The sequence below is a fragment of the Lemur catta genome, chromosome 2, assembly GCF_020740605.2.
Source record: "Lemur catta isolate mLemCat1 chromosome 2, mLemCat1.pri, whole genome shotgun sequence".
NCBI classification, from domain to species: Eukaryota; Metazoa; Chordata; class Mammalia; order Primates; family Lemuridae; genus Lemur; species Lemur catta.
Window position 1 is genome coordinate 45,781,619 of NC_059129.1, and position 24,438 is coordinate 45,806,056.

General features: G+C 46.2%; 1 protein-coding gene and 1 non-coding gene across 5 annotated transcripts in view; one reads left to right on the forward strand and one right to left on the reverse strand.

The window, feature by feature from the left end:
• Nucleotides 1-304: 304 nt before the first annotated feature.
• LOC123633579 lies at nt 305-495 on the reverse strand. Its single transcript, XR_006733626.1, has one exon. It is a non-coding gene; the product is annotated as a U2 spliceosomal RNA (small nuclear RNA).
• Nucleotides 496-6,622: 6,127 nt separating this feature from the next.
• BRPF3 (bromodomain and PHD finger containing 3) overlaps nt 6,623-24,438 on the forward strand; it is a 35,059-nt gene continuing 17,243 nt past the window's right edge. For 2 of the 4 annotated variants that reach the window (XM_045543600.1, XM_045543603.1), the window contains exons 1-8: nt 9,707-9,720; nt 10,222-11,695; nt 14,539-14,695; nt 16,999-17,130; nt 19,215-19,343; nt 19,644-19,956; nt 20,686-20,988; nt 23,013-23,519. In XM_045543600.1, the coding sequence (XP_045399556.1) occupies nt 10,248-11,695; nt 14,539-14,695; nt 16,999-17,130; nt 19,215-19,343; nt 19,644-19,956; nt 20,686-20,988; nt 23,013-23,519 (2,989 nt within the window). In that variant the 5' untranslated portion in view covers nt 9,707-9,720; nt 10,222-10,247. Of the gene's footprint in view, nt 6,850-9,706; nt 9,721-10,221; nt 11,696-14,538; nt 14,696-16,998; nt 17,131-19,214; nt 19,344-19,643; nt 19,957-20,685; nt 20,989-23,012; nt 23,520-24,438 lie in introns of those variants that run through there. The other 2 variants (XM_045543601.1, XM_045543602.1) reach the window with 2 other exon arrangements.

Consider the following 24,438-nt stretch of genomic DNA (forward strand, 5'->3'; position numbering starts at 1 on the left):
TAGATTATAAACTGAGTTTAAATTTGCCATCATTTCATTGTTTTCTATTTGTTCCATCTTTACTGTATTTCTTTTTCTTTCCTTGTCTTCTTTTTAGATTGTTTGAATTCTTTTTATTATTCCTTTTTTCCTCTCTACTCGTTTGTGAGTTACATCTTCATTTTTTCATTGTTTTACTGCTAGCCTAAAATTTGCAACAGGTATTCTTTTATCAACTTAATTATGCTAAAAATTTCTGTAAAATAAAAGACAGCTATTCTGTATAGTTTGATGAGTTTAACAAAAATTTTTTCTTCCCTGAGGGAGGGGGTACACTGTTCTCGGAGGTACTACAATACCAGATCAATTTGAGGAGTGGAGGGAGCAAGCTCCTATTCCATCTCCTTGTTCCAAAAATCTATTTAATATATTGTCCTCAGATAAAGAATACATCAGCTATTAAACTGATAAGAAAAGATACTACACTTCATCTTAGCCAAAAGGCCAAAAAGTGATGTTTGATGAGTTTTGGCAAATGTACACACCTATGTTTCTCTACCACAGTCACCTTATAGAATGTTTCTATCACTCCCCAAAGTTCCCTCATGTCCCTGTATAGTCTATCCTGCCCCCACCTCTAGGCAACCACCAGTCTGCTTTCAGTCACTATAGATTAGTTTGCATTTTCAAAAATTCCAAATAAATGGAAACACACATTTTGTTACCATAGGTATTTTTGACTAAGCAAAGGGTAATATAAATACTTTAACTTTGCCCTTTTCTCAGACAATGCAAAGACCTTAAAACAATTTAATACTGGAATCATCTAATGGATATTGCTCCTCAACTTTAACATGCATATGGATCATCTAAGGAAATCTTGTTAAAATGCACGTTCTGGTTTGGCACGTGCTGTTATTTTTCTGTATTTTCTCTCCATGTAATAAAATCATATGAAGAAGATGGCTACTTGTAGAGTTGGTTCTTCTGTTAAAATATGGAAGTAAGTTACATTTTACAGTGCCCTGCCTTCACTCACAGTTTAGAGTTTAGGATGTAATAGAAACGCTAATTAAAAGTTGAAATGATAAGATATTAAATCAGGTTGAACAATTTATACTTACCACGTGCTATTTACTTTCAGGCTTGTGGCTTAGCATTCCACTGAGTATACAGTAAAAATTTCTAGCTAGAATTCAAGTCCAGGGACGATAATGTAAGCCATACTAGATGGATAATTTAAACCATACTGTAGCACACTCTCCTGCCTGACTAGATCTTAAAGCATGCAACTATTCAAGTCATTTCCCTGTTCTAAAAATCATCAGGGACCACTGCCCCTTCACATCCAGTTCCCTATCCAATAGCCTCCAGGCTCTGATTTTATTTTACCTTTCCAATCTTCTCTCACATCTCCCATTTTTGGGTCAAATGAGATAACCCACTGTTCCCTATTCCACCTGTTAAAAGACGGTAGGCCCAAAATGGAGTCACTCATGCCAAGGTTCCACATTACCAAACTGAAAGTTATTGTTTACTTGTACAATCTGACCTTCTGAGAAATCAAGAGTGAGATGATAGTCATATCCCAATAAGCCAACAAGATTTCATTCACATCCCAATAAGGACAGTTATCTTGAAACGCTATTTGTTCACTGTCCCTGATTTCCTCTGGTTTTTTCTGCCTATAAAACTCACCCATTCATCTAGCACATTGGAGCTCCTTTCTTTTTTGCAGCCTCCATGCTGCCCAGTTTATAAATTGCTAATAAAAGCCTTTATTAGATCTTTGGAACTCAATTTGGAAATTTTGTTCTTTGATACATATTTCTCTTTGCTTATGCTGGTGGCTACTATCTTTCTAGCTGACACCCTACCTGAGCTTTACGGTGGAGCTCAAAGGGCACTTTCTTCACAGAGCCTTCCTTCTCCTCTAGAGAAACAAGCTCACTCTCTCCTCCAAACTCTGCCACTTTGCATCTCTCCTGAGGTGCTTATATTCTGGGTCATGTTCTAGTCATTAATAGACTTGCTTTATTCTGATTACATTGTAAGTGCCTTCAAGTCTGAAAGCACACCATTTTCACCTTTGTGGCCTTTATGGTGGTAAAATAGAACTTAACCAGCAGCTCACAAATCATTATTGAATAAATAATATATTTTAGTGTGACCAAAAGAAACTCCACAGAACTGGAGCTGATCTCATAATTTCCACAATCCTCAGGTCCCCAGTCCTGACAAGAGCTCCTGAGCAACCCTTCGCCACTCTTAATTTGCAGTGATTATACCAGCATTGTGAAAACCTCCCGAGTTTGAACTTAGATTCATCTCCAGTCTTCTCCTTTGTTCTTATGTCCCACCAGTCATCAAAGCATTGCTTTGTCTTCTGATTTCTGACTTGACCCTTGGTTTTCCTCCTCTTTCTCTACAACTCTTCCATCATTCTGGTTAATACCTTTTTATTTTCATAATGCCTAATCGCAAATGGTAAATTATTACTGTTTTACCAGATCTCCTGCTCGACTTTATCCAATACATAATGGGGATGACAATAATACTTACTTCAGAGTTAATAAATTGATAAATGAGATATGGTATGCATATTGGACCTATTTTGTATATGCACATACTGTCTCTTTGGAGAATCACCCCCCACCCATGTCCTCTGGTTCTAGGAGTGGATACATGACCAGATCTCACCAGAGCAGCATGTCCCTCTGGCCACAGCTATTGGTTCACGATGGCTGAGAGACTGCAAGATACAGTGTTCTGATGATATAATTTGAGTTCCTTGATTTGATTTTACTTATACCTAGATGCACCCCTGGATTTTCCGGTTATCAGAGTTGATTTCCTTTATTAAACTAATTTGAGTTGGTTTTCTGTTAAGTGCAACAAAGATCTTTGATAAACAATATGTAAAACACTAAGCACAGTACCTTGTACATTAAGTTTAGGTATTATTTTTATTATCCCTGTCTCCTTGCCATATCTCCTATCCAATTCAGCCTTTTCTTTCTTATCATCTGTCCATACAAACTAGCTAACATACTTTCATTATTATCCCCTGCATATTGTCCCTTTGTCTGGGCTGCCCTGTCACCAACCCAATGATGTCATTCCACACTCTTTTCACCAATTCACATCCATCACTATTTAGAACCTGGCTAAAGAAGCCTCTCATTCTCTGAGAAGCTGTCTTTGAATAATGGTGGCTCCATACTGTTCACTACCTTATCTAATCTCTCCTGTATGTGTTTTCTAATTTCTAGCTTTCTTTCTTTATAGCTCATTACTCAAGGCAAGGAAAAATATATTCTATCTTTTTTTTTTTTTTTTTTTGAGACAGAGTCTCGCTCTGTTGCCTGGGCTAGAGTGAGTGCCATGGCGTCAGCCTAGCTCACAGCAACCTCAAACTCCTGGGCTTAAGCGATCCTACTGCTTCAGCCTCCCGAGTAGCTGGAGTAGCTGGGACTACAGAAATGCGCCACCATGCCCGGCTAATTTTTTCTATATATATTGTTAGTTGTCCAGATAATTTTTATTTCTATTTTTAGTAGAGTCGAGGTCTCACTCAGGCTGGTCTCGAACTCCTGACCTTGAGCGATCCACGCACCTCGGCCTCCCAGAGGGCTAGGATTACAGGCGCGAGCCACCGCGCTCGGCCTAAATATATTCTATCTTTACATATGATTACTAGCCCCTTTCTAGGTTGAGATTTAGCCATTATTTTGCAAAGAAACTTGTACAGTGTTGGACATACACTAAGTGGTCAATAAATACTTGCTTTAGGAATAAATGAGTGGAATTAAACTGAGAGGGTGTGGTATTCCATTTAAGACCTGTTGTTAACCTAACTAAACTTCTTCCATTTTCTAAGAAAGCTTTATATTCTTAAACCATTTTCATTACAGCATAAAAGTATCACAATGATTCTGACCTCCAACATTCCTCCCAACTATGGTTTCAGAATTCTTTTAGCCAAGCATCTAAAGGACTGTTCTATTTAAAATAATTTAACAATCAGTCAAGGCCTATTTTTTTCTTATCATATATATTTTATTAATCCAGTAGATATTGCATCTGACCCTTCAGAAGTTTCTTAGCTTGGTAAACTAATGGTAATAGTGAAGTGTTAACAAAGGTATCCTGACATACTAAAGAAAAGTGTTGGGGGGCGGGGGAGGGGGTGGAATGGAGACTTTTTGTTTTCATTTCCTTTCTTAGTTTTAAATGGTAAAACATTCTCCTATTCCAAACAGGTTAGTTTCTACTTAGAGATGGATGATTTTAAAAAACAACTGTTTGGAATCAAAGGTCCATGCCCCTGTTTGTTGAATTTATTGCTGTATGGTTTAACGGAAAGGCCAGGGGCTGGTGAATTTAAACTCTTTAAAATAGCTAAAGATTAAAGTGAATTAAATGTAGTGCCTCTGGCATTTTTGATACATGTTCCAAATTTGTTTTTAACGACATAATTGTTCCGTGTTACATTTAAGATTACATCATAGGGAACTGGTTATGTGTGCAGTTACACTAATAGAAACCAATTCCAAATGTCAAAATGAAAGTGAGGACAACTGTAATGCTACCATTAAAAAGTGGAAGTTGAAAATGGAAGAGAAATACTAGGTTGAATAAGATCTTAATATGAAAGCTCTGAATAGAAAAACCTGAAAAAAATCACATGCATTAGGTTGACTTAATGCATTTTCAACAGCATTTAAATCCTTATTTTACTTACAAGTGGAGACCAATGCATTTTTCTCAAGGTATTTATTTATTCATTTTAGTGGAAAAAGATAGCTCCCAATCACACAAATGGGAATTGTGGTAAATAAAATTTGAGAACATCCATCAAATAAATTACTAATCATATGTATAAATGGTTATTATATTTCTTGTTTTAAAAGAACAAAAAATTCAGTATTCTTGTTTCTGTTAGTCTTCAGATTTTATTTTTTCTTAACTAAAAGTGCTGTAATTGCAATTCCCTTGTCTCTGGGGCTTTCTCTTTCAAATTAATCATCTTTTCTTCCACACCATCCCTCCAAATGATTATTCCCCTTAGCTTTAGAACACTTGACATTAATTCGTACCATTTCATCTTCACAGCTTTCAAAACATTGCCCTGCTCTTGCTTAGCTCCATAAGCCACTCCCCTTTCTTTAAAAAAATTGGTTACCGTAAGTATTTTTGCACTACTTCTTTGCCAGAAGATGCTACCATCTACTGGGAAAACGTCTAAACAAATTAGCCTCCTTACTTTAATAAAACTTTTAAATTTAAAACTCTATATAATTTAAATCCCTTCGGGTAACAAACATCTATACTTCAAAAGTAGCAATATGTTCAGTTTAAACATTTGGAAGACTTGGATCCTAAGACTTTATCCTTCATCCTTCTGACTCCAGAGTCTATGTCCTTGCTCGTCAGAACCAAGTAAGAAATTGTGTCTCACCAGCTACACCACCAGCACCCGCAGAAGAAACACTTGCAAAATATGTCATTCATCTTCACATTTAACGGCAGCTTATCCATACATCCTTTATAGAATCATTAAATATTGGCGCTTAAGACTTCAGTCATATGAGGTAAGCTTTCCAATTTATAGGCAAAGGAGAGTGGCTAATGGAGCCCTTTTCTCTTCTTAAATTTTTTTTTAATCAAAACAAAAGCCTGTTTTGTTACATCTGAAAGTCTGAAGTTGCCATTTGTCAAGCAGCTTTTAGAAAGTCACCTAGTGCAATAAATTAACCGACTTCTAGCCAAATCAGGTTTAAGGAGAAAGTGTTTTCCATGCCTCCAGTGACAGACGAGTTATCAGATGTACTAACGCAGACTGTCAAACTTTTATGTTTACTCTTTCTAAACAGGAAAGGATGACATCTAACGAAAAGTCAGGTCTGTTTCTTAAAAAGGATGTCTTGTGCAGAACAAGACGCTCACCTGTACACAACAAAGGCAGATCTTTCCAGGCTGTCCTCACTGGGGGAAGGGATGGACATCGCTAGACCTTTGTCCTCGGGACCTGGATATGGGGGGGGGCGACTTTCTGGAAGCATTGTAGGCACCTGCACCCAAGAAATTACAGACTGCTTTTGACCTCATGACTGCTCTAGCTTAACCTTTGGAGCGGCCCTACAGCTCAGGGAGGGGGCTTGCTGGCCCAAACCTTAGCCACCTCCCCACAGAGATAGGGGGAGGGGACGAGTGACCATTCTGGAGAGTCAGAGACCCCTGTGTCTCCTAACTAGACCCAAACCACCTCCGCTCTCTCGGAGGACTCGCCCCGGGGCGGGAAGGGCCGTGGTGAGCCGGGGCCACCGCGGGCGCAGAGCCGGTCTCTGCTCGGCGCCCCCGCCGCGCCCGCACCGCCACCGTGAGGCCGAGCCGGGGACGGTGCCCCGTGGCGGCGGCGGCGGCTCAGCGCTCCTCTCCGCACCGCCCCGGCCGCCGCCGCGCCGGGCACGGGCGGGGGGATTTTTTTCCCGTTTCCCCCCTCTTTCGCGCTCTCTCCTGTTCAGCGGGAGAGCCCGCGGAGCCAGGGAGGGAGAGAGGGAAGGGGTGGAGGTGGCGGGGGGGAGGCCGGAGGGGCGGATCCTGCCTGGGGGCTGATCCCTCCCTCCCCTCGGCCGGCTCCGTGGCGGCAGCAGCAGCGGCGGCGGCTCCATTCCCCCTCCTCCCCCGGGAGCGGCGGCGGCGGCCGGGCCGGGGCCCCAGCACGGGCCGGGAGGGGGCACGGCGGAGGCCGCGGAGGCCAGCGCGGGAGGAGACCGCGCGCTGCTCCCCGGGTCGCGCCGACTTGCTTGGCGGCCGGCCCGCCCGCGCCCAGGGGCCCCGAACGGTGGGGCCGGGCCGGCGGCTGAGGTAATGGGGGCGGCAGCGGGGCCGGACAGAGCGGGGGCGGGGGCAGCGGGGCCTACGGGGACCACGGATTGCACGCGGGGCAACCGGAGAAGCGGGGGCCTTCTCGAGCGGGGCAGGGGCCGTGCGAAAGCTCTCCCCTGGAGCGGGGGCGGCGGCAGGGAAGGGGAAGGCGGGTGGGGGGGAGCTGAAAAGCGAGGACCCCCTCCCGCAGCCGCCATCTTGTCTCCCCCCGGCCCTGGAAGCCGAGCCGCCAAGCCCCGCCCCCTCCCCGCCTTCCAATTGGCCAGAGCAACGGAGAGTTCCGCCCCCTAAGCGCCCCTTCGCCCCGCTTCTTCCCCTGACGGGCAGGTAACGCGGCCAATAGGCACTCGCCTTTCGCCCCGCTCGTTCGCTGGCGCTCGCTTTCTCTGTCTGAGGGTCGGATTCCGCGTCAGTCTGTCTCTGGTGTGCTTGCCCCCTCCCCTCTGAGATGTTATTTCCCTCCTTTCTTCTCCGTGGGGTCAAGATTCTTCTGGAAGAGGTGCTCCCTTAAAGGGACAGGAGCGTTGGCTGGGGTCTTCCCTTGTCTCAAGAGTATCTTGTGTGGGGTGCAGGGGATACATTGTAATTGCAGAAACTCCTCATTCTTCGGGGACCTGGGTGAGGTGGGCGATTGGGGGCTCGGGGTGCTGAGAGCGTCTCTGCGGTGGGGGGCGGTGTTGGAGTTATCTTGAAGGTGTATTATTATGTGGGAAGAGCTGTGTAGGTTGGCAAACTCCCGCCAAAAGATACGTTCTAGACTGCAAGCTCCTTGTGGGCGAAACTCATTTCATGTTCCTCAGCAGCGGCCCCTCTGCGCTAGGGTTTTCTCTCCAGTGTCTAGAGGCTTGTCCAGAGGCCTGAGTAGGACGGGAGACGTTTCTGTAGATACTTGCTGCTTGGTTGAGAGATACCTGGAGCTGCAGAGAAGGTGCAGGTGGGGAGGAAGAAAACTAGTTTTAATGAAAGAACGGGCCACACCTCTTTAAACGATTTAAAGTTGATATTGAGGTAGATATCCTCACCTTTTCTAGGGCCTCCTTGCTTTTGGAGGGGTGGGCCAGAAAGCAGATCTTTTGGCCCCTGCTGCCCCCAGGGACTTGGCATTTGTTCGGAATTTAGTGGCCAAGGGCCTCTGGAACCCAGAGGCTGCTGCGATGGTTCTGTTTCCTTTGGCTCCCAGTGGGGTGTGTGACTGCCTGGCTGGCACTGTTCCGCAGCCACGTTGGGTTTTTTGTTTGTTTGTTTGTTTGTTTCAGTCACATTTTGGGATTGGAAGGCCCTTTAAAGAAGGATGTTAATAATACCTTGTTAATAAATAGCAACCCTTAAGCGGTAGATTACCCTCATTTTACTGATGCAGTGTGGAGGCACAGGGAGATTGTGACTTTCTCCAGGTCATGTAGGGCCAAGGTTAGAACCTAGATCGCCCCAGAGCCTCTTTTTGTACCAGACCATGGCATCTCTTTGGTGTTCTTACCTTCCAGTGTGGTGAGTAGAACAGATCCGAAGATCTGGGTTTAGAACGTAGCTTTATCACTTAACTAGCTTTTGGTTGAGTGACATCTTTCTGAGCTTCTGTTTCTTCATCCCTAAAATGGAGATGATGATATCTATACTATCTCCCAAGGTAGTTGTGAGAAATGTTAAAATTTAAGTAAGAGGGTTTCATAGTTTGTAAAAGTGTTAAATTATCATCACCATCTCTACTTTATAGGTAAAGATGGTGGAGCCTGCAACCAAGGTAACAAATTCTGTTTTCCTCCTTGAAATCTTCTCCCTGAATCTTTCAAATACTTGGAAAGGTATTTCCAAGTCTGCCTACACCATGGGACACCATATCCCCAGAGGTCTTTCCTACTGGTGATGGCCTCAGTAACTGCCTATTGTAGCTCCTTATGAGCTTGTCATAGTTCCCTCCATCCAGAGAATGATGTGGGAAACTAGAGCTTTCTCTTTGCTGTACAAGGATAGACTAGATGTAAGTAATTTGGGAGAGAAGGACTTTTGAGAGAGTTTACCTCATATACTGCCCTGATCACTTGGCCTTGAATTCAAGGAGGGTCCCAGATAGGCCACTTAAAAGAGATCTCTTGGAGCCCCCCCCCCCCCCCCAGAGCTTTCAGGGTTTCTGCTTGGAAGTATACTAGCTAGTATATCTTGGATGCTGTCTTTTGCAGAGAGTACCCTGCGTACTGTAGTTTAAAGTTCTTAGACCACATGTGATAATGTGATATGTATTTTGGTTGCTTTCTCTTCTTTATCCACAGGTGGGGTAAAGGAATAGGGTTTCTGTTCATGGTAGGATAGATTGGGAGAGGGCTATAGATCTGTGAATTTTTGAACTTCTGATAGAGCACAGTGTTCATGTACAGAGCTTGAAAACGGATGCTGTTCTTGTTTTCTTTTCTGAAGCCTTAACCACCTTTTCCATAATTAGTGGTCCTACAGCCTTATGTACATCATTAAAACATTAGATCTTTCCCCATGTCACGTTGTAATGATCTGTTTACTTCTCTGTCCTTTCAGACAGCTCCTTGAAAGCAGGGATCATGAGTTTTTGATTTCTCCTTTCATTCAACTAATACTTTTTTTTTTTTTTTTTTTTGAGACAGAGTGTCGCTCTGTTGCCCTGGGTAGAGTGTAGTGGTGTCATCATAGCTCACTGCAACCTCAAACTCCTGGGCTCAAACCATCCTTTTGCTTCAGCCTCCCGAGTAGCTGGGACTACAGGTGCACCATGACACCCGACTAATTTTTCTATTATTTTTTTTTAGTAGAGACAGGGTCTTGCTCTTGCTCAGGCTGGACTCGAACCTCCTGCCTTGGCCTCCCAGAGTGCTAGGATTACAGGTGTGAGCCACCACACCCAACCCAACTAATACTTATTGAATGCTTACTTAGGAGCTAAGCACTGCTCCAAGCACTGAAGATAAAGCAGTGAATAAGCCAGGCAAAAATCCCTCCCCTCATGGAGCTTATGTTCTAGTGGAAGGAATCAAACAATAAGCATAAAAAATAGGTAAATTACATAGCATGGTAGAGGATGGTGAGTGCTAAAGGGAAAAATAAAGCAGAATGAAAGGTAGATTGCTGATAGAGCAGAAAGATTTGCAATTGTAGATAGAGTGGTCAGAGAAGGTACTCACTGGGAAGTGATGTTCATTTGAAGAAGTAAAATACCTGAAGGAGGTGAAGGAGCAAGGCATGTGGATGCCTGAGGGGCAGGTCATTCAGACAGAGGGAACAGCAGGTCCTCTTGATGGCCATTTGATCAGATGGAAGTGTGAATGGGGGGCATGAATGTGAATGTGTGAACATCCAACTTATAGTCTCTTGGCCTTCTTTCCTTAGGCCTGTCCCCTTGGTTCCCAGGTGCCATGAGGAAACCTCGTCAGAAGTTGCGGCAGAATGCCGAAGGCCGGCGTTCCCCATCTCCCTACAGTCTCAAGTGCTCACCCACCCGGGAGACCCTGACATATGCCCAGGCCCAACGGATTGTCGAGGTGGACATTGATGGACGCCTGCATCGTATCAGCATATATGACCCACTCAAGATCATTACTGAGGATGAGCTGACCGCCCAGGATATCACCGAATGCAATAGTAACAAGGAAAACAGCGAGCAGCCTCAGTTCCCTGGCAAGTCTAAGAAACCCTCATCCAAGGGCAAAAAGAAAGAGTCCTGTTCCAAGCATGCATCCGGCACCTCCTTCCACCTCCCACAGCCCAGCTTCCGCATGGTAGACTCAGGCAGCCAGCCTGAAGCACCCCCACTGCCTGCTGCCTACTACCGATACATTGAGAAGCCACCTGAAGACCTGGATGCAGAGGTAGAGTATGACATGGATGAGGAGGACATTGCCTGGCTAGACATGGTGAATGAGAAGCGGCGAATAGATGGGCATAGTTTGGTGTCAGCAGATACCTTTGAGCTGCTGGTGGACCGACTTGAGAAGGAGTCATACTTGGAGAGTCGCAGCAGTGGGGCTCAACAGTCTCTCATTGATGAAGATGCCTTCTGCTGTGTGTGTCTAGATGATGAATGCCACAACAGCAATGTCATTCTCTTCTGTGACATCTGCAACCTGGCAGTACACCAGGAGTGCTATGGTGTTCCCTACATCCCTGAGGGCCAGTGGTTATGCCGCTGCTGCCTGCAGTCTCCCTCCCGGCCTGTGGATTGTGCCCTCTGTCCCAATAAGGGTGGCGCCTTCAAACAGACCAGTGATGGGCATTGGGCCCACGTGGTGTGTGCCATCTGGATCCCTGAAGTCTGCTTCGCTAACACCGTGTTTCTGGAACCTATTGAGGGCATCGACAACATCCCGCCTGCTCGCTGGAAACTAACGTGCTATATCTGTAAGCAGAAGGGGCTAGGTGCAGCCATCCAATGCCATAAGGTGAACTGCTACACAGCTTTCCATGTGACGTGTGCCCAGCGGGCTGGGCTCTTCATGAAGATTGAGCCCATGCGTGAAACCAGCCTCAATGGCACCATCTTCACAGTGCGCAAGACTGCCTACTGTGAGGCCCATTCGCCGCCAGGTGCTGCCACTGCTAGGAGGAAGGGTGACTCCCCCAGAAGCCTCAGTGAGACTGGAGATGAGGAGGGGCTGAAGGAGGGTGGTGGGGAGGAGGAAGAAGAGGAAGAAGTGGAGGAGGAAGAGCAGGAAGGACAAGGTGGGGTGGGCAGCCCCCTAAAGGGAGTGCCCAAGAAGAGCAAGATGAGTTTGAAGCAAAAGATTAAGAAGGAGCCAGAGGAAGCGGGCCGAGACACACCCTCCACTGTCCCCCTGGTTACTGTCCCACAGATACCCTCCTACAGGTGAGCCTGCCCAGAAGGGCTCCTTAGGGACTCATGGTTTCTTCTTGGGCTGGTGTTGGCCTTGGGCCAGGCCTTCCCCATACACTTTTGATGTACATCTGTTCTCTTCTGTTCCCCCAAATTTAAACTTCTTTAAACCCTGTGCTCACCTGGCCTGGTTTGTGGTTTTGAAAGTCCCCTCAGAGTAATGTATTTCCTTTGGTTCAAAGTGAACTAAGACACTTAAGTTGCTTAGAAACTCAGGTGACAGGATATCTAAGGCAGCATTTTTCAATTTGGACAGGATAACTGTTCATTGTTAGATCTGTCCCATGCATTTTTAGATGCTTAGTATCCCTGGTCTTTATATGCCAGTTGCTTCCCTTTGCTTATTGCCTGGTTTTTGTGACAACCTCAAACAGTCCCCATGCATGCTTTCAAAAACCCCTGGAGAGTGGGGTAGAACTATTCCCAATGAAGAACAACTGTTTCAAGGGGTCAGTTTCTGTATCTGCTATCCAGCAAACTCTGTCCTAGGTATGGTGGGGACTTTGTATGAGAAGGTGGTGGTGTGAGGAGAACAAGCTATTTCTCCTCTTAAGAAGGTTAAATGTAGGGAAAAGAGGATTACTCAGTTCAGCTGTGTAACTAAGCCACCTGGGCCCCCATTAAGTATGCAGAGAGACCATTGTACCTGTTTTAAACTGTCAGAGAGGGAGCTGGAGCTCTGGAGCTGTTGGAGGGATGGAAGCTTGGCAGAGAAGCAAGAGACAGGGAACGTTTTCCGGCAGAGGCTCATCTCAAGGGTGATATTCATTAAAAAGTATACAGTGTTAGAGCAGGAAGGAATCTTGGAAATTGTTCATCTAATGTAGTCCTTGCACCTTCTCCTACACCCCCAGATGAAGAAATCACAGGCACAGGAGGTAAAGTTATTTACTCGTTTATTCATTTAATGAGAGATTTATTGAGCACTTGCTATATGCCATGTCCTGTTCTAAGGGATGGGACCAAAACCCTGGACCACAGGCTGGGGCTCATGATGCCTCTAGGTTGTGTTCCTGCTGTCCATCTCTCTTGATGAGAAGGGTAGGGAGAATGGAATACTGGAGGGTAGTGGGGAATGAATTGTGTGATGGGACAACCAGACTTGCCAGGCTGGGAAGTCCTAAGGGTGAGATTAGGAGGGGAGGCCTTTGTTGCCAACCATGGCCCAAGTTAGAATTTCAGCAACTTTGAATATGTCTTCTAGTCACAAAGCTGTTGTAGGCTACCCTCTTTCCTAAGGTGAGTCGGTGGATGCTTAGTCCCCATCAGTAGGGTGGTTATGCCCTGGGGTGGTTGTGTGTTCTTCTAGATGCCTCTCGCAGGGCCCAGCATAACATGCTGGCTAAGAACTGAACAGACCTGCACCTGTGTGAGCTTTGGCAAGTTGCTTAATTGCTCTAAGCCCTATAGTTTATTGGTAAATGAACCCACCACATAGAGTTGTTGTGAGAAATACATGAGATAATATAAGTAAAGCACTTAGCACAGTGTCTGGCAAATAGTAAGTGCTCAATAAATGGTGGCTGCTGCTGCTGCTGCTGCTATTTTATTATTATTTTCCTTATCTGCACAAATGCTGTTGGGACCCTCCATGGCCAAGAGGTTGTAGAGGGATGGTGCTGCCTACGTCTGGGCAGGTGTGCTTGGCATGGGCATTGGTGGGCGGTCAGTCTTTTGGGGAGAGGCTTAGGCCTTGATTTTATAAGCTTGGCTTTGGGGCAGGAATGTCTGACTGTGGAGAGGAGCAAGGCCTAGGAGAGCAGTGTCCTGCCGAACATGCCCACCCTTCTTAGGTTTCACCTTCTTTGTTTAGCCATGCTTGTCTTCCTTTCAGTGGAGTGGGATGGAGAGAAAAAGCAGAGGAAATAACCACAGGAACACTGAGGCCTTGCTTACCCTGTGGATAACCAATTTGGTATAGCAAAGAGATACCATGGATTCAAATCCCACCCAAATCTACTATCTTATTAGCTGCATTAGTTACTTGGACAATTTATGTAGCCTTTGTTCCTAAACTGTCTTTCCATCTTTTGTACGTGGGAATGATGTTACCCACCTTACAGTATGGGCATTAGTTCCTTTCCTACTCCTCCCCACCCCCAGATGTTATTGGCTTAGCCCTGATCTTAAGATTTCCCTTTTGAGTAATTTAGTCAGCTAAGTTTTCAGATTCTCCATCCTCTTACACCTTTACAGCCTTTTTTTTTTTTTTTTTTTTCCATTTGGTTCAAAATATTTTGGGCTGCTGAGATTTTTTTTTTAATGGAAGAGGTCAGACAACTCTAAGGGGTTGCATTTGGGCTCAGAAAGTGGTAACCTGATACACTCCTACTGGTTTTCTTTCCATCTTGGTTGTGGGCTACTCCCTGGTTTGGTGGGACCCTCAGCTACAGGAGGCTGAGGCCAATAGTGGCCACATTGCTCACAGCTTACTGAAGTTCCTGTTCCTTTTTGCTGCTTTTATCAAGAGGAAGGTGGGGGTGTTGAGGCACAGGCTTTGTTTCTCAGTCCATACCTGGAACAAAGAACTCCAGGACTATAGGAAACAGGGTTTCTGGGAGAAGGTTCTTTTGGAGGATCAAGACTGCAAGGCAGGAGGTAGAAAAGCAAGTGAAAAATACCTCAAGCTGAATCTGAGCTGCTTAACTTTGCTGACCTTTTCAAGCCTTTTTCCGAGGTGAGGTATTTGGCCACTGTATTCTGTCTTCTTTTATAAGGTTCAGAAATGAATGAACCAGGGTCTGAATAGGATGCATGGGCTATAATCTAGGCTGCCCACTGACCCTGTCTTTTACTTCCCTGTGCCTCTACTCAAGGTTGAACAAGATCTGTAGTGGTCTCTCCTTTCAGAGGAAAAACCAGTTCATGCAGCGGCTTCACAACTATTGGCTGTTGAAACGGCAGGCACGGAATGGTGTCCCCCTTATCCGGCGCCTGCACTCCCACCTGCAGTCTCAAAGAAATGCGGAGCAGGTAGGTGCAATGGTGATTTGAGACTGGTGGAGGGAGGCAAGAGTGAAGGAGAAGGAGCAATGATGGTTGGTACAGTGCTGGCACCCCTCCCTTAGCTCTCCATGGAGCCTTTGCCTATAGGGGATTATCCCTCTAGGTGGTCTGTCCCAGGAACAACCTCCAGTACTACAGAGATCTTCAGACAAGACAGCAGCCCCTCCTGGATGGGAGAAGCTTGACTTTGGAGCAATTTCTAGGGGAGAGCAGAGAGCAAGCCCAACTTTCCATATATATATTTGGGGAAAATCTCTAGATATGGCAGAAAGCCAGAAGAGGTAGGGTAAATGAGAGCCAGGGTGGCCACATTGTATGAGTTAAGAGAAGGTGCCCTTTCCTCAAGACACTATACTGCCATCTGCCAAAAAATGTTTCATAGTAAATATACAGATTTGTGATCTAAGTTGTAGCACACAGCCTGTCCAGTTGTGGTGGCTGTTAGCCATTAGCAACTGGAGTTGCTGCATGTTTAATGTTTCTGCTCCTTATTTCCCTTACATTTTTTAACATCTATAGTTCTCTCTCCCTCTTTACCTGCTCCATTACTTCTGCTTTTAAATATTGCCACACTGCTGCTCCAGAAATGAAGCAATCCTTTGTGTGACTAGTACCTTCTGCATTCTATCTGATCTCACATTTGCCTTTTGTAGCTAAACTCCTGAAGTGCAAACCTGTATCCAGCCTCCCTTCAACTTTTTGGTCCACCTGCTCCTCTGAAGCCTCCCCTAAAAGCAGCCTCCTCCCAGCAAGTCTTTCCTCATATTCTCACCTAATTGACCATTAGACTGCATTTGACACCACAGATCACCTTGTCCAAGATCTTCTCTGTGACACCATTTCCCACCTCTTTCAACCCTCTGGCTGCACCCTGTGCTGATCCCTCTCCTTGCTCTTTAATGGTAACGTTCCCAGTGGCTGTTCTGCATGCTTATTTGCTTGGAGAACATGTCCAGTCTCATAATTGAAAATAACTGTGTGGTAGTACCTCCAGATTTTTCTTCTTGTCCTCATCCTTTTATTTCTACCATCAGTCACTCTGGGATGCTTCCATGTGGGTGTTGTTACTTGTAACTCAAAATTGGAAACTGAATTAATTATTTTCCTTTCTCTCTGTAAACTTATTTCCCTGTTATTGTCATGGAACCCTCCTCCCTCCTGATGTCATATCAAGAGTTCCCCGTCTTGGAGTTACTTTTGACTCTTTCCCATAACCGGCCACAGGTTACCATCCTTTTAGCTGTTTAGAGGCATTTATCAATATGTGGCCCTTTATCTCTATTCTATAACCATCCTGTTCACCCATTTCCCCTTAATCTCAGCAATGGCTTTCTAGATAGTTTCCAGCCTCTAATTCTTTCTTTGCTCTACAACTGATAGTATGTCTTTACATACCATTTTGCTTTCTGTCACTTCCCTTTCTGAAATACTCCCCTCTCCAGGCAGGCTAAGTCCAGCCTCTTTTGCCTGGAATTTGAGTCTTTGTGTCAGCTGGGTCCTAGATCTTCCTTGGCTTTTGTGGCTTTCTAGCTTCTCTGTTCTGGCCAGCTCATTTTGCTCACCAAGCAGGGAATCATTAATTCTGTGTCCACATTTTTGCCCCTCTAGTCTCTTCAGTCCCAGAAGAGGTCTTCCTTACTGCTTTGCCCATTCATGTCCATCACTGTATGTGAAACCCTAGTCCGATTGCTTGCCCCAGGAAGCCTTCCCTAACCTAACCCCAGCTACTCAGGTCCCCTATTTTGTATTCTCTCGGTATATATATATTATTAGTTTTTGTTGTCGGTATGTTAATATGCCCTGTGCTTCAAACCCTGGGTGTCTTCCTTCCACCAGCTACAACTGTAATCTCTTCTAGGGTAGGAATCACATTTGTTGTTGTTTTACCAAAGTATGTTCAAGCTTATAGTAAGAACTTCATTTTATTTTCTAGCCAAGTCAAAGATCTAAGGTGAAATTCTTTCCACCCCTAAGGTGTATATTAGTTTTCTTGTTCCAGCCCTGAGGGCTATAGCTGCTCTCTGGTGTCCCTGGGGATAAGGGAAAGCAGTCTCAGATACCACTCGAGCACTGCTGCAATGAAGAAACGTTGTTATAAGGCCAGTGAAGCCTGGGAGGTAGGCACTGGGTGGTGAAGGGTAGAGGCTTCTTGAGACTATGGTTCAAGGAAGGGGACAGGATTCTTACCTGCTGAAGCTCCATGAGGCTTGAATAGGGAGAGGAGTTTGGGCAGGAAGGAGGCTCCCAGCCCCTCCTCTTTCCTGCTGCAGCGAGAGCAGGACGAGAAGACGAGTGCAGTAAAGGAAGAGCTGAAATATTGGCAGAAGCTCCGGCACGATTTGGAGCGGGCACGGCTGCTGATTGAGCTGATTCGGAAGAGAGAGAAGCTCAAGCGGGAGCAGGTAAGGAGGAGCTCCTGGCCCCAGAGCCCTAGTTCAAGATCTCTTTCTCCCACTGTTAGTCTGGCATTGGGAGACCTGGGAGCCCCTACCTGATGCCAGCTTTCTTTCTCCCCTTCCTGCCCAACACTGTGGGCTTCAAGGTCTGCCTACTCTGTATTGGTTGTAGTGCTACTGATGGTTTCCATGTTTTGGGGTTCAGCTCCTGGTGGCCTCTGACATAAGCTTAGTATATGCCTGGGGCCATCCCTGGAGTTTCTGATTCAGGAAGTCTCGGGGGAGCCTGGCCTTGAGGATTTTGAAAAGCTTCTCAGGCCATTCTAGTGGACATCACCAGTTGAGAACCTCTGGCCTGGGAGCTTCTGAGGGTTCTCACTTGACCCTTAAACACTTGTGGTCTTGAATCATTTAAATTTTCCACCTCCATTCAAGGAGATTCTAAGCCCCCAAGCATGGGAAATGTTGAGGTAGGTAGTATAGCATGGTTGTTATGGAACATGAGTTATGGCATCAAACTGCCTGGGCTTAAATCTTTGTTCTGGTATTTACTACCTGTGTGACATTAAGCAAATTGCTTAATCTCTTAACACCTCAGTTTCCTCACCTGTGGTATAGGGGTAATAACAGAGCCTACAGCATAAGGTTGTTGTGGGGATTAGATGAGTTAGTATATATAAAGAGCTTAGAATAGTGCTTAGCACATAATAGGTGTCAGCTGCTGTGATTATTATTGTTATTGATACTCTGTGCTTCCCTGAAGAGTCTACTGCAGCATTCTGCATGTGGCAGAAAGCAAGTACTAACGGAATGCATGACAAGCCAAAACTATTCTTTCTGGTCTAGGAATAGCAGCTGTTACTCACGTGCTTCAAGGCCTGGGTTAAAGATTTTCATTTTTCTCTTTCTCCAAATTCTACATCACTCTTCCATCCTGGCATAAACCCTTCTAGAGCAGCCCAATAACTGGAGTTTCCACCTTGAAGCCTGGGCAGCTTTTGCCATATTTAGTGTGAGTGGCCATGGAAGACATCTCAGGACCTTCTCTGCAGGTTCAAACTGTGCCATCCCAGGGTTGCTCTCACAGCTGAGCCTCTCTTCCCACCTCTGATTCAGAGAAATCAGAAGAGAGGAGGAGGCCCTGCCCTGGGGGAAGCAAGCAGGTGTGTTTTGAGGTAGCCAAGAGGCAGGAACTTCCCATAGTCTAATTCATGGCTTCCCAACCTTTTCACATTAGGGCACATGTAGAAAAATAACATTTGTACAGCATACTACTGTAAGTATATGAGGGTGCTTGCCGCTTGCATGGTGAGCCTGGAGGCCTTGGTTACTCCAGGCTGATCCAGGTGCTCTAAGGGTTGATGGGATCAGTATCTCAGCACACTAGATGGAAAACTTTGGTCCAAGACGCGTTTTACATCATCAGTGTGCTTCTTGGACTAAGTCAGACCTGGGTTCAAATTCTGCCTGTTGTTTTCTAGCCAGGTGACCTTAGACTAGTAGTGACTCTTTTATCATACTCTCTTTAAACCTCAGCTTCCATATTTGTAAAACAGGGATAATAATTTCTCCTTGAGGGTTATTGTGATGATTAATTGAAGTAATATGAGTAGAGAGGCAGTGTTGCATAACGGGCAAGAACACTCACTGTAGAACCAGACTTCTGGGACTGGGTCCCAACTCTGTCCTTTATATGTGACTGTAGACTAGTCAGTCTTTGCCTTGGTTTCCTCTTTGTAAAATACCTCATCTGTACCTACCTCATATATTCATCTTTATTATATAAAATGCTTAGAACATTACTTGGCACTTAGCAAGGACTATAAAAGTGTTAGTTATTATAATTGTAATAATTATTATTAACGGTAAGTTTTGGTATAGTGCTTGATACATAGGAAACATTCAGAAAATGGTAGTTGTTGGTATCATTATTCCTAGGCTAAGGGTTGGGGGATAGCTTCTCGTATACTGGTGAGCTTAACACCCTGTGAAAATTTGGTGTACATGATTGGTGAAAGTCAAGTTATCAAGAAAAAGTTCCAGTGCCTCTTTGCAGGGGATGTCCTGATCTCTCCCCACCTCCCACGTAGGTCAAGGTCCAGCAGGCTGCCATGGAGCTGGAGCTGATGCCATTCAATGTTCTGCTGAGGACAACACTGGACCTGCTGCAGGAGAAGGATCCTGCACACATCTTCTCTGAACCAGTCAACCTAAGTGAGGCAAGTTCCCCCTACTTCCCAAGCAATAAACCCTTCCTGCACTGGAATAGGGTCTGAGTAGGCCAGGAGGAGGTTGGGCCACAAGGTATGCAAAACTGGAGTTTGGGAGGTGGGTCTGGCAAGGCTGGTAGACTTGCCCACGATGAGGTGTCTGCAGGCCAGGGTGGGCCAGGCTCCTGGGGCTCTGAGTGAGCCCAGCATGGCCAAATCTGAAAATGGGGAGGCCAAGAGTGCTGGTGAAGGGTGTGCCTGTTTGGCTAGTAAATGGTTGTTGTAATTGTACAGGTTTTATATGTTTAGGTTCCAGATTACCTGGAATTCATATCCAAGCCAATGGATTTTTCTACTATGAGGCGGAAGCTGGAGTCCCACCTGTATCACACCTTGGAGGAGTTTGAGGAGGACTTTAACCTTATAGTTACCAACTGCATGAAGTATAATGCTAAAGACACAATTTTCCACCGAGCAGCTGTCCGCCTGCGGGACCTGGGAGGGGCCATCCTACGGCATGCCCGGCGGCAGGCAGAGAACATTGGCTATGACCCCGAGAGGGGCACCCACCTTCCCGAGTCACCCAAGTTGGAGGACTTTTACCGCTTCTCCTGGGAAGATGGTGAGAAGCCTGGATGGGTGGGGCGGAGGGGGTCCAGAATGAGGCACAGGAACAGAGCTCACAGCGCCAGGGATCAGGGTGGGCCTTGGGGCTGTAGGATAGATTCCTGGAGCAAAGCTGGGGGCAGGCACAGACTAGGGTGTACCTGCTTGTGGCTGGAATAGTTCCAAGGGTTAAAGTTTAATGCACTGAGCACTTCTTGAATGGTAGAAAGGGGAATCAGGGGCTAGCAGTTTGTTTGAAAAGGTAAAGCCTCACCTGGGGTCTTCCTCTCCTGGATCTCTTCTGTATGGCATTGGAGCATAGGGCAGGGAGAGTGCAGTGTTGTGTGTCTGGCTAATTCCGAAGGGTGCAGGTGGAGAACCAGATAAATGGAATTGCCTCTGAGCCCCGTACTCTGCCTGTCCCTGTTCTCTGCTTCTCAATGGCAGCAGCCAAAACTGTCACTCAGTCCGGGGGATTGCCAAGGTGCCTCGTGCCTGCTCCATGGAGCCCATAATCATGACTATGAACTGCTTCCTGCAGATGTTTCCCAGATTCTGACCTTGTCCCTGTGGCTGCCTTCCGGGCAGCGGTGTTGCAGGGCCAAGGCCCCACAGTGATGCTGTTGGAAGCCGCTGGCACAGGCATTCCAGGAGAGTATTTTGCATCTGAAGGATTTGGCCCCTTCCCCTTGCCCTGGGCTGGGCAGGTCCTTCAGCCCCTTCTGTCCTCCCTTCTCCCCGGCAGTGGACAACATCCTCATCCCAGAGAACCGGGCCCATTTGTCCCCAGAGGTGCAGCTGAAGGAGCTGCTGGAGAAACTGGACCTGGTGAGTGCCATGCGGTCCAGCGGGGCCCGCACCCGCCGTGTGCGCCTGCTACGCCGGGAGATCAACACCCTTCGGCAGAAGTTGGCGCAGCCGCCACCATTGCAGCCACCATCACTGAACAAGACAGTGTCCAGTGGGGAGCTGCCAGCAGGGCCCCGGGGGGATGTAGCTGTGCTGGAGCAGGCCTTGCAGGAGGAGCCGGAAGATGATGTGGACAGAGGTGAGAGATAGTCACGGGCAAGCAGGGGGTTGGGGGGGTGGGGACAAGGACTAAGCTGAAATCTCATCGTGGGAGTATCCTTCCCTGATCTTAGTTCTGACCCTTGTCAGGGCAAGCAAAAGCCCTTGGAAGGGTCACACTTCCATATATACTCAGGGATGGTATTCAAAATATTTAATAATCAGTTGAGACCAAAATTTATCCTTCACAGTAGATGCTGACTTTTGTATTGGGGTGGGCTCCTGGGGGCCCCTGATGTGGATATTTAGTTGCTGGATTGTGGGGAGATTCAGGGAAGTTTGAGGTGCGGGAGCCCAGCAGCCATATACTAGCCAGTTAAGAAGTATGTCAGTATCTTGCACCTGATATGGCTGTGTCATACATACCATTTAAATATCAGCTTACCTTATACTATTATGTAGAGGGGCTCTCAGAGCAGGTTAGGTTGTGGTTTGGGGAGATAGTAGAGAAGGAAAGACCCTGGGCTCTTGAGCTACCTCATGCTTTTGACCCCAGCTGGCTGAGTCTATAGGCCTATTCAAGCAGAGAAGTCAGATTATAAAAGACAGCTGGGGAAGCGATTCTCAGAAACCCAAGAGCCGTATAAGCTGAGCTGCTTCTCATTCCTCCCTTTCATCAGGGACAGAATTGTCTTCCTCATACCTCTTTTGGGTCTGAGCCTACAGCCTGGGAGGGCCTGTCACCCACACAATCCAAAAGATTGGGCGTTATCTTCAGTGAGTAGGGTCCCAAATTACAAGGAATGGCCCATTTTATTTTAGGTTGGCAGAGAATGGGGACATGGCTGAGAGATCACATTGGCATTACAGGGCTCTGTGTCCATTGTGACTCTTCCTGACTCCCCATGTGGCAGTCAGCATGCCTCTGGTATCCCTACTCCTGGGCTCTGGCAGTACCGTCATGCCCAGTGGACCGACCAGCTGCAGTAGCATTACTAGAGGATTAAAAAAAAAAAATTCCCAGCCTTGCTTCCCAGAGATTCAGATAGGGAGGTCTGGACTGTAGCTTAGAAGTCTCAATTTTTTTTTTTTTTTTTTGTTGAGACAGAGTCTCGCTCTGTTGCCTGGGCTAGAGTGAGTGCCGTGGCGTTAGCCTAGCTCACAGCAACCTCAAACTCCTGGGCTCAAGCGATCCTCCTGCCTCAGCCTCCCGAGTAGCTGGGACTACAAGCATGTGCCACCATGCCCGGCTAATTTTTTCTGTATATATATATATATATATATATATATATATATATATATATATTTTTTTTTTTTTTTTTTTAGTTGGCCAGATAATTTCTTTCTACTTTTAGTAGAGACAGGGTCTCGCTCTTGCTCAGGCTGGTCTCGAACTCCTGACCTCGAGCGATCCACCCGCCTCAGCCTCCCAAAGTGCTAGGATTACAGGCGTGAGCCACCACGCCCAGCCAGAAGTCTCAATTTTTAAGTTTCAAGGTGGTAGATGAGCAGACGTGTTTGGGAACCACTGATTTAATTTACTTTGTTTCAGTTTTCTGCATCTGTAAACTTATTCCTTTTACCTGCTGTACTTGCTCTCACTTGTGTGATGTGAAACAAAATACATTGACAGGTGAGAAAATACTTGAGGCCAGTGAGACTTATAGACCCCTGGTCTCCCAAACTGAGACTTAACCTTATTATTGATTGACTTTCTTGGGTGTAGAGTAATGATTTGCAACCAGTCCTTACTTCATTAGACTCACCTGATAAGCTTTTTTTTTTTTTTTAAATGCCTCATCTTTGATTTCAGTTGTTCTGGGATGGGGCCTTGGGATTGGAATTTTTAAGTAACTTCCTAGGTGATACATAGGCAGGGTTGCAAACTACTAGTATAGGTAAACTTATTCTTCCTTTCTTTTTGCCTCAGGTCTAAGACCTGGGGTGCATCTCAAGCCTTATAATAGCCCGTGCTTTTGGTCCTTGGTTATCAGTGTCAGTTTCTGACTTGTAGGGGCAGACATTTTCTAAAATGTTCAAGCAGGTTCTCTTTTTTTCTAACAGATGACTCCAAACTGCCTCCTCCACCAACCCTGGAGCCCACTGGGCCTGCGCCTTCCTTGTCTGAGCAAGAATCCCCCCCAGATCCTCCCACTCTGAAACCCATCAATGATAGCAAATCTCCAAGCCGATTACTAAAGCCCAGAAAGGTGGAAGAAGATGAGCTCTTGGAAAAATCACCTCTACAGCTAGGGAGTGAGCCCTTGCAACACCTGCTTGGTGACAATGGCATTAATAGACTATCCCTCACGACCCCAGACACCCCTGCTGGTGCCCCACTTAGTGGTGTGGGCCGCCGAACATCAGTCCTCTTCAGGAAGGCCAAGAATGGGGTTAAGCCACAGAGAAGCCCAGACAGGTCACTGGAGAATGGTGAGGACCATGGTTTGGCAGGCTCTCCTGCCTCTTCAGCCAGCATCGAGGAGGAGCACCACTCTCGGAAGCGGCCAAGGAGCAGGAGCTGTAGTGAGAGTGAAGGGGAGAGGTCCCCCCAGCAGGAGGAAGAGACAGGTGATGCTGCCTGTGACTTTTCTCGCTACTTCTCACCTGCTTTCCTGCTTTGCCTTGCCAGCCAGCACCTTCCCCAGTTGGCCATCTCCCTAGTGGCCTCCGTACATGCCAATAGTAGCATTGAGCGCTCCATGGCTCACTGTTGGGCCTGGCACATGAGTAGTGATCTGGGGAAACAGGCTTTGAGCAAGTATTTTTAGAGGGCCAGATTGTGTCTGAGGCTGTCTTTGGCCCTGAGGGGGATGCAAAGTTGTATAAAGTAAAATGATTCCTACCTTCAATTCAGTTCATTCATCAAATATTTATATCAGCCACTATTCTAAGCACTTGGGGGCAGGGGAGAAAAATCAATGAACAAGACAATAAAAAAGATCTCCTTTCTTGTAGGGGAGATAGACTAAAAGCAAATAAGTAAATTATATCTTGGATAATTTACAAGATGTAATTTTTCTTTGGAGAAAAACTCAGCAGGAAAAGGGAATAGAGAATGTTGGGGTGGTATTAGGGTGGCCAGGGAGGTCTTCTGAGGAGGTGACATTTGAGTTAAGATCTGAAGGAGCTGAAGGCATGGGCTATTTGTATATCTAGGAGAAGATCATTCTAAAAAGATACACTAGTAAGTGCATAGGCCCTAGAGGTGGGAACATACCTGCATGTCTGAGGAACAGTGAGGGAATCAGTGTGGCTCCAGCAGAAGGGGGTGGAGGTGAGGTCCCAGAGTTAGGTAATGGGGACTGAATCACTAAAGGGTCCTTAATATATGTCCAGCATGAGTTGGTTACTAGAGGGGAGTGGGCAATAAGTCAGACTCACTTTTGGCTCTGAAACAGAGTTCACAGTCCAGTGGGGAAGTGAAGTGGTCTCCCAAGGTGCAGAGAAATCACAATGCTGAACAGTATGTGGTTATATGTCAGGTGAA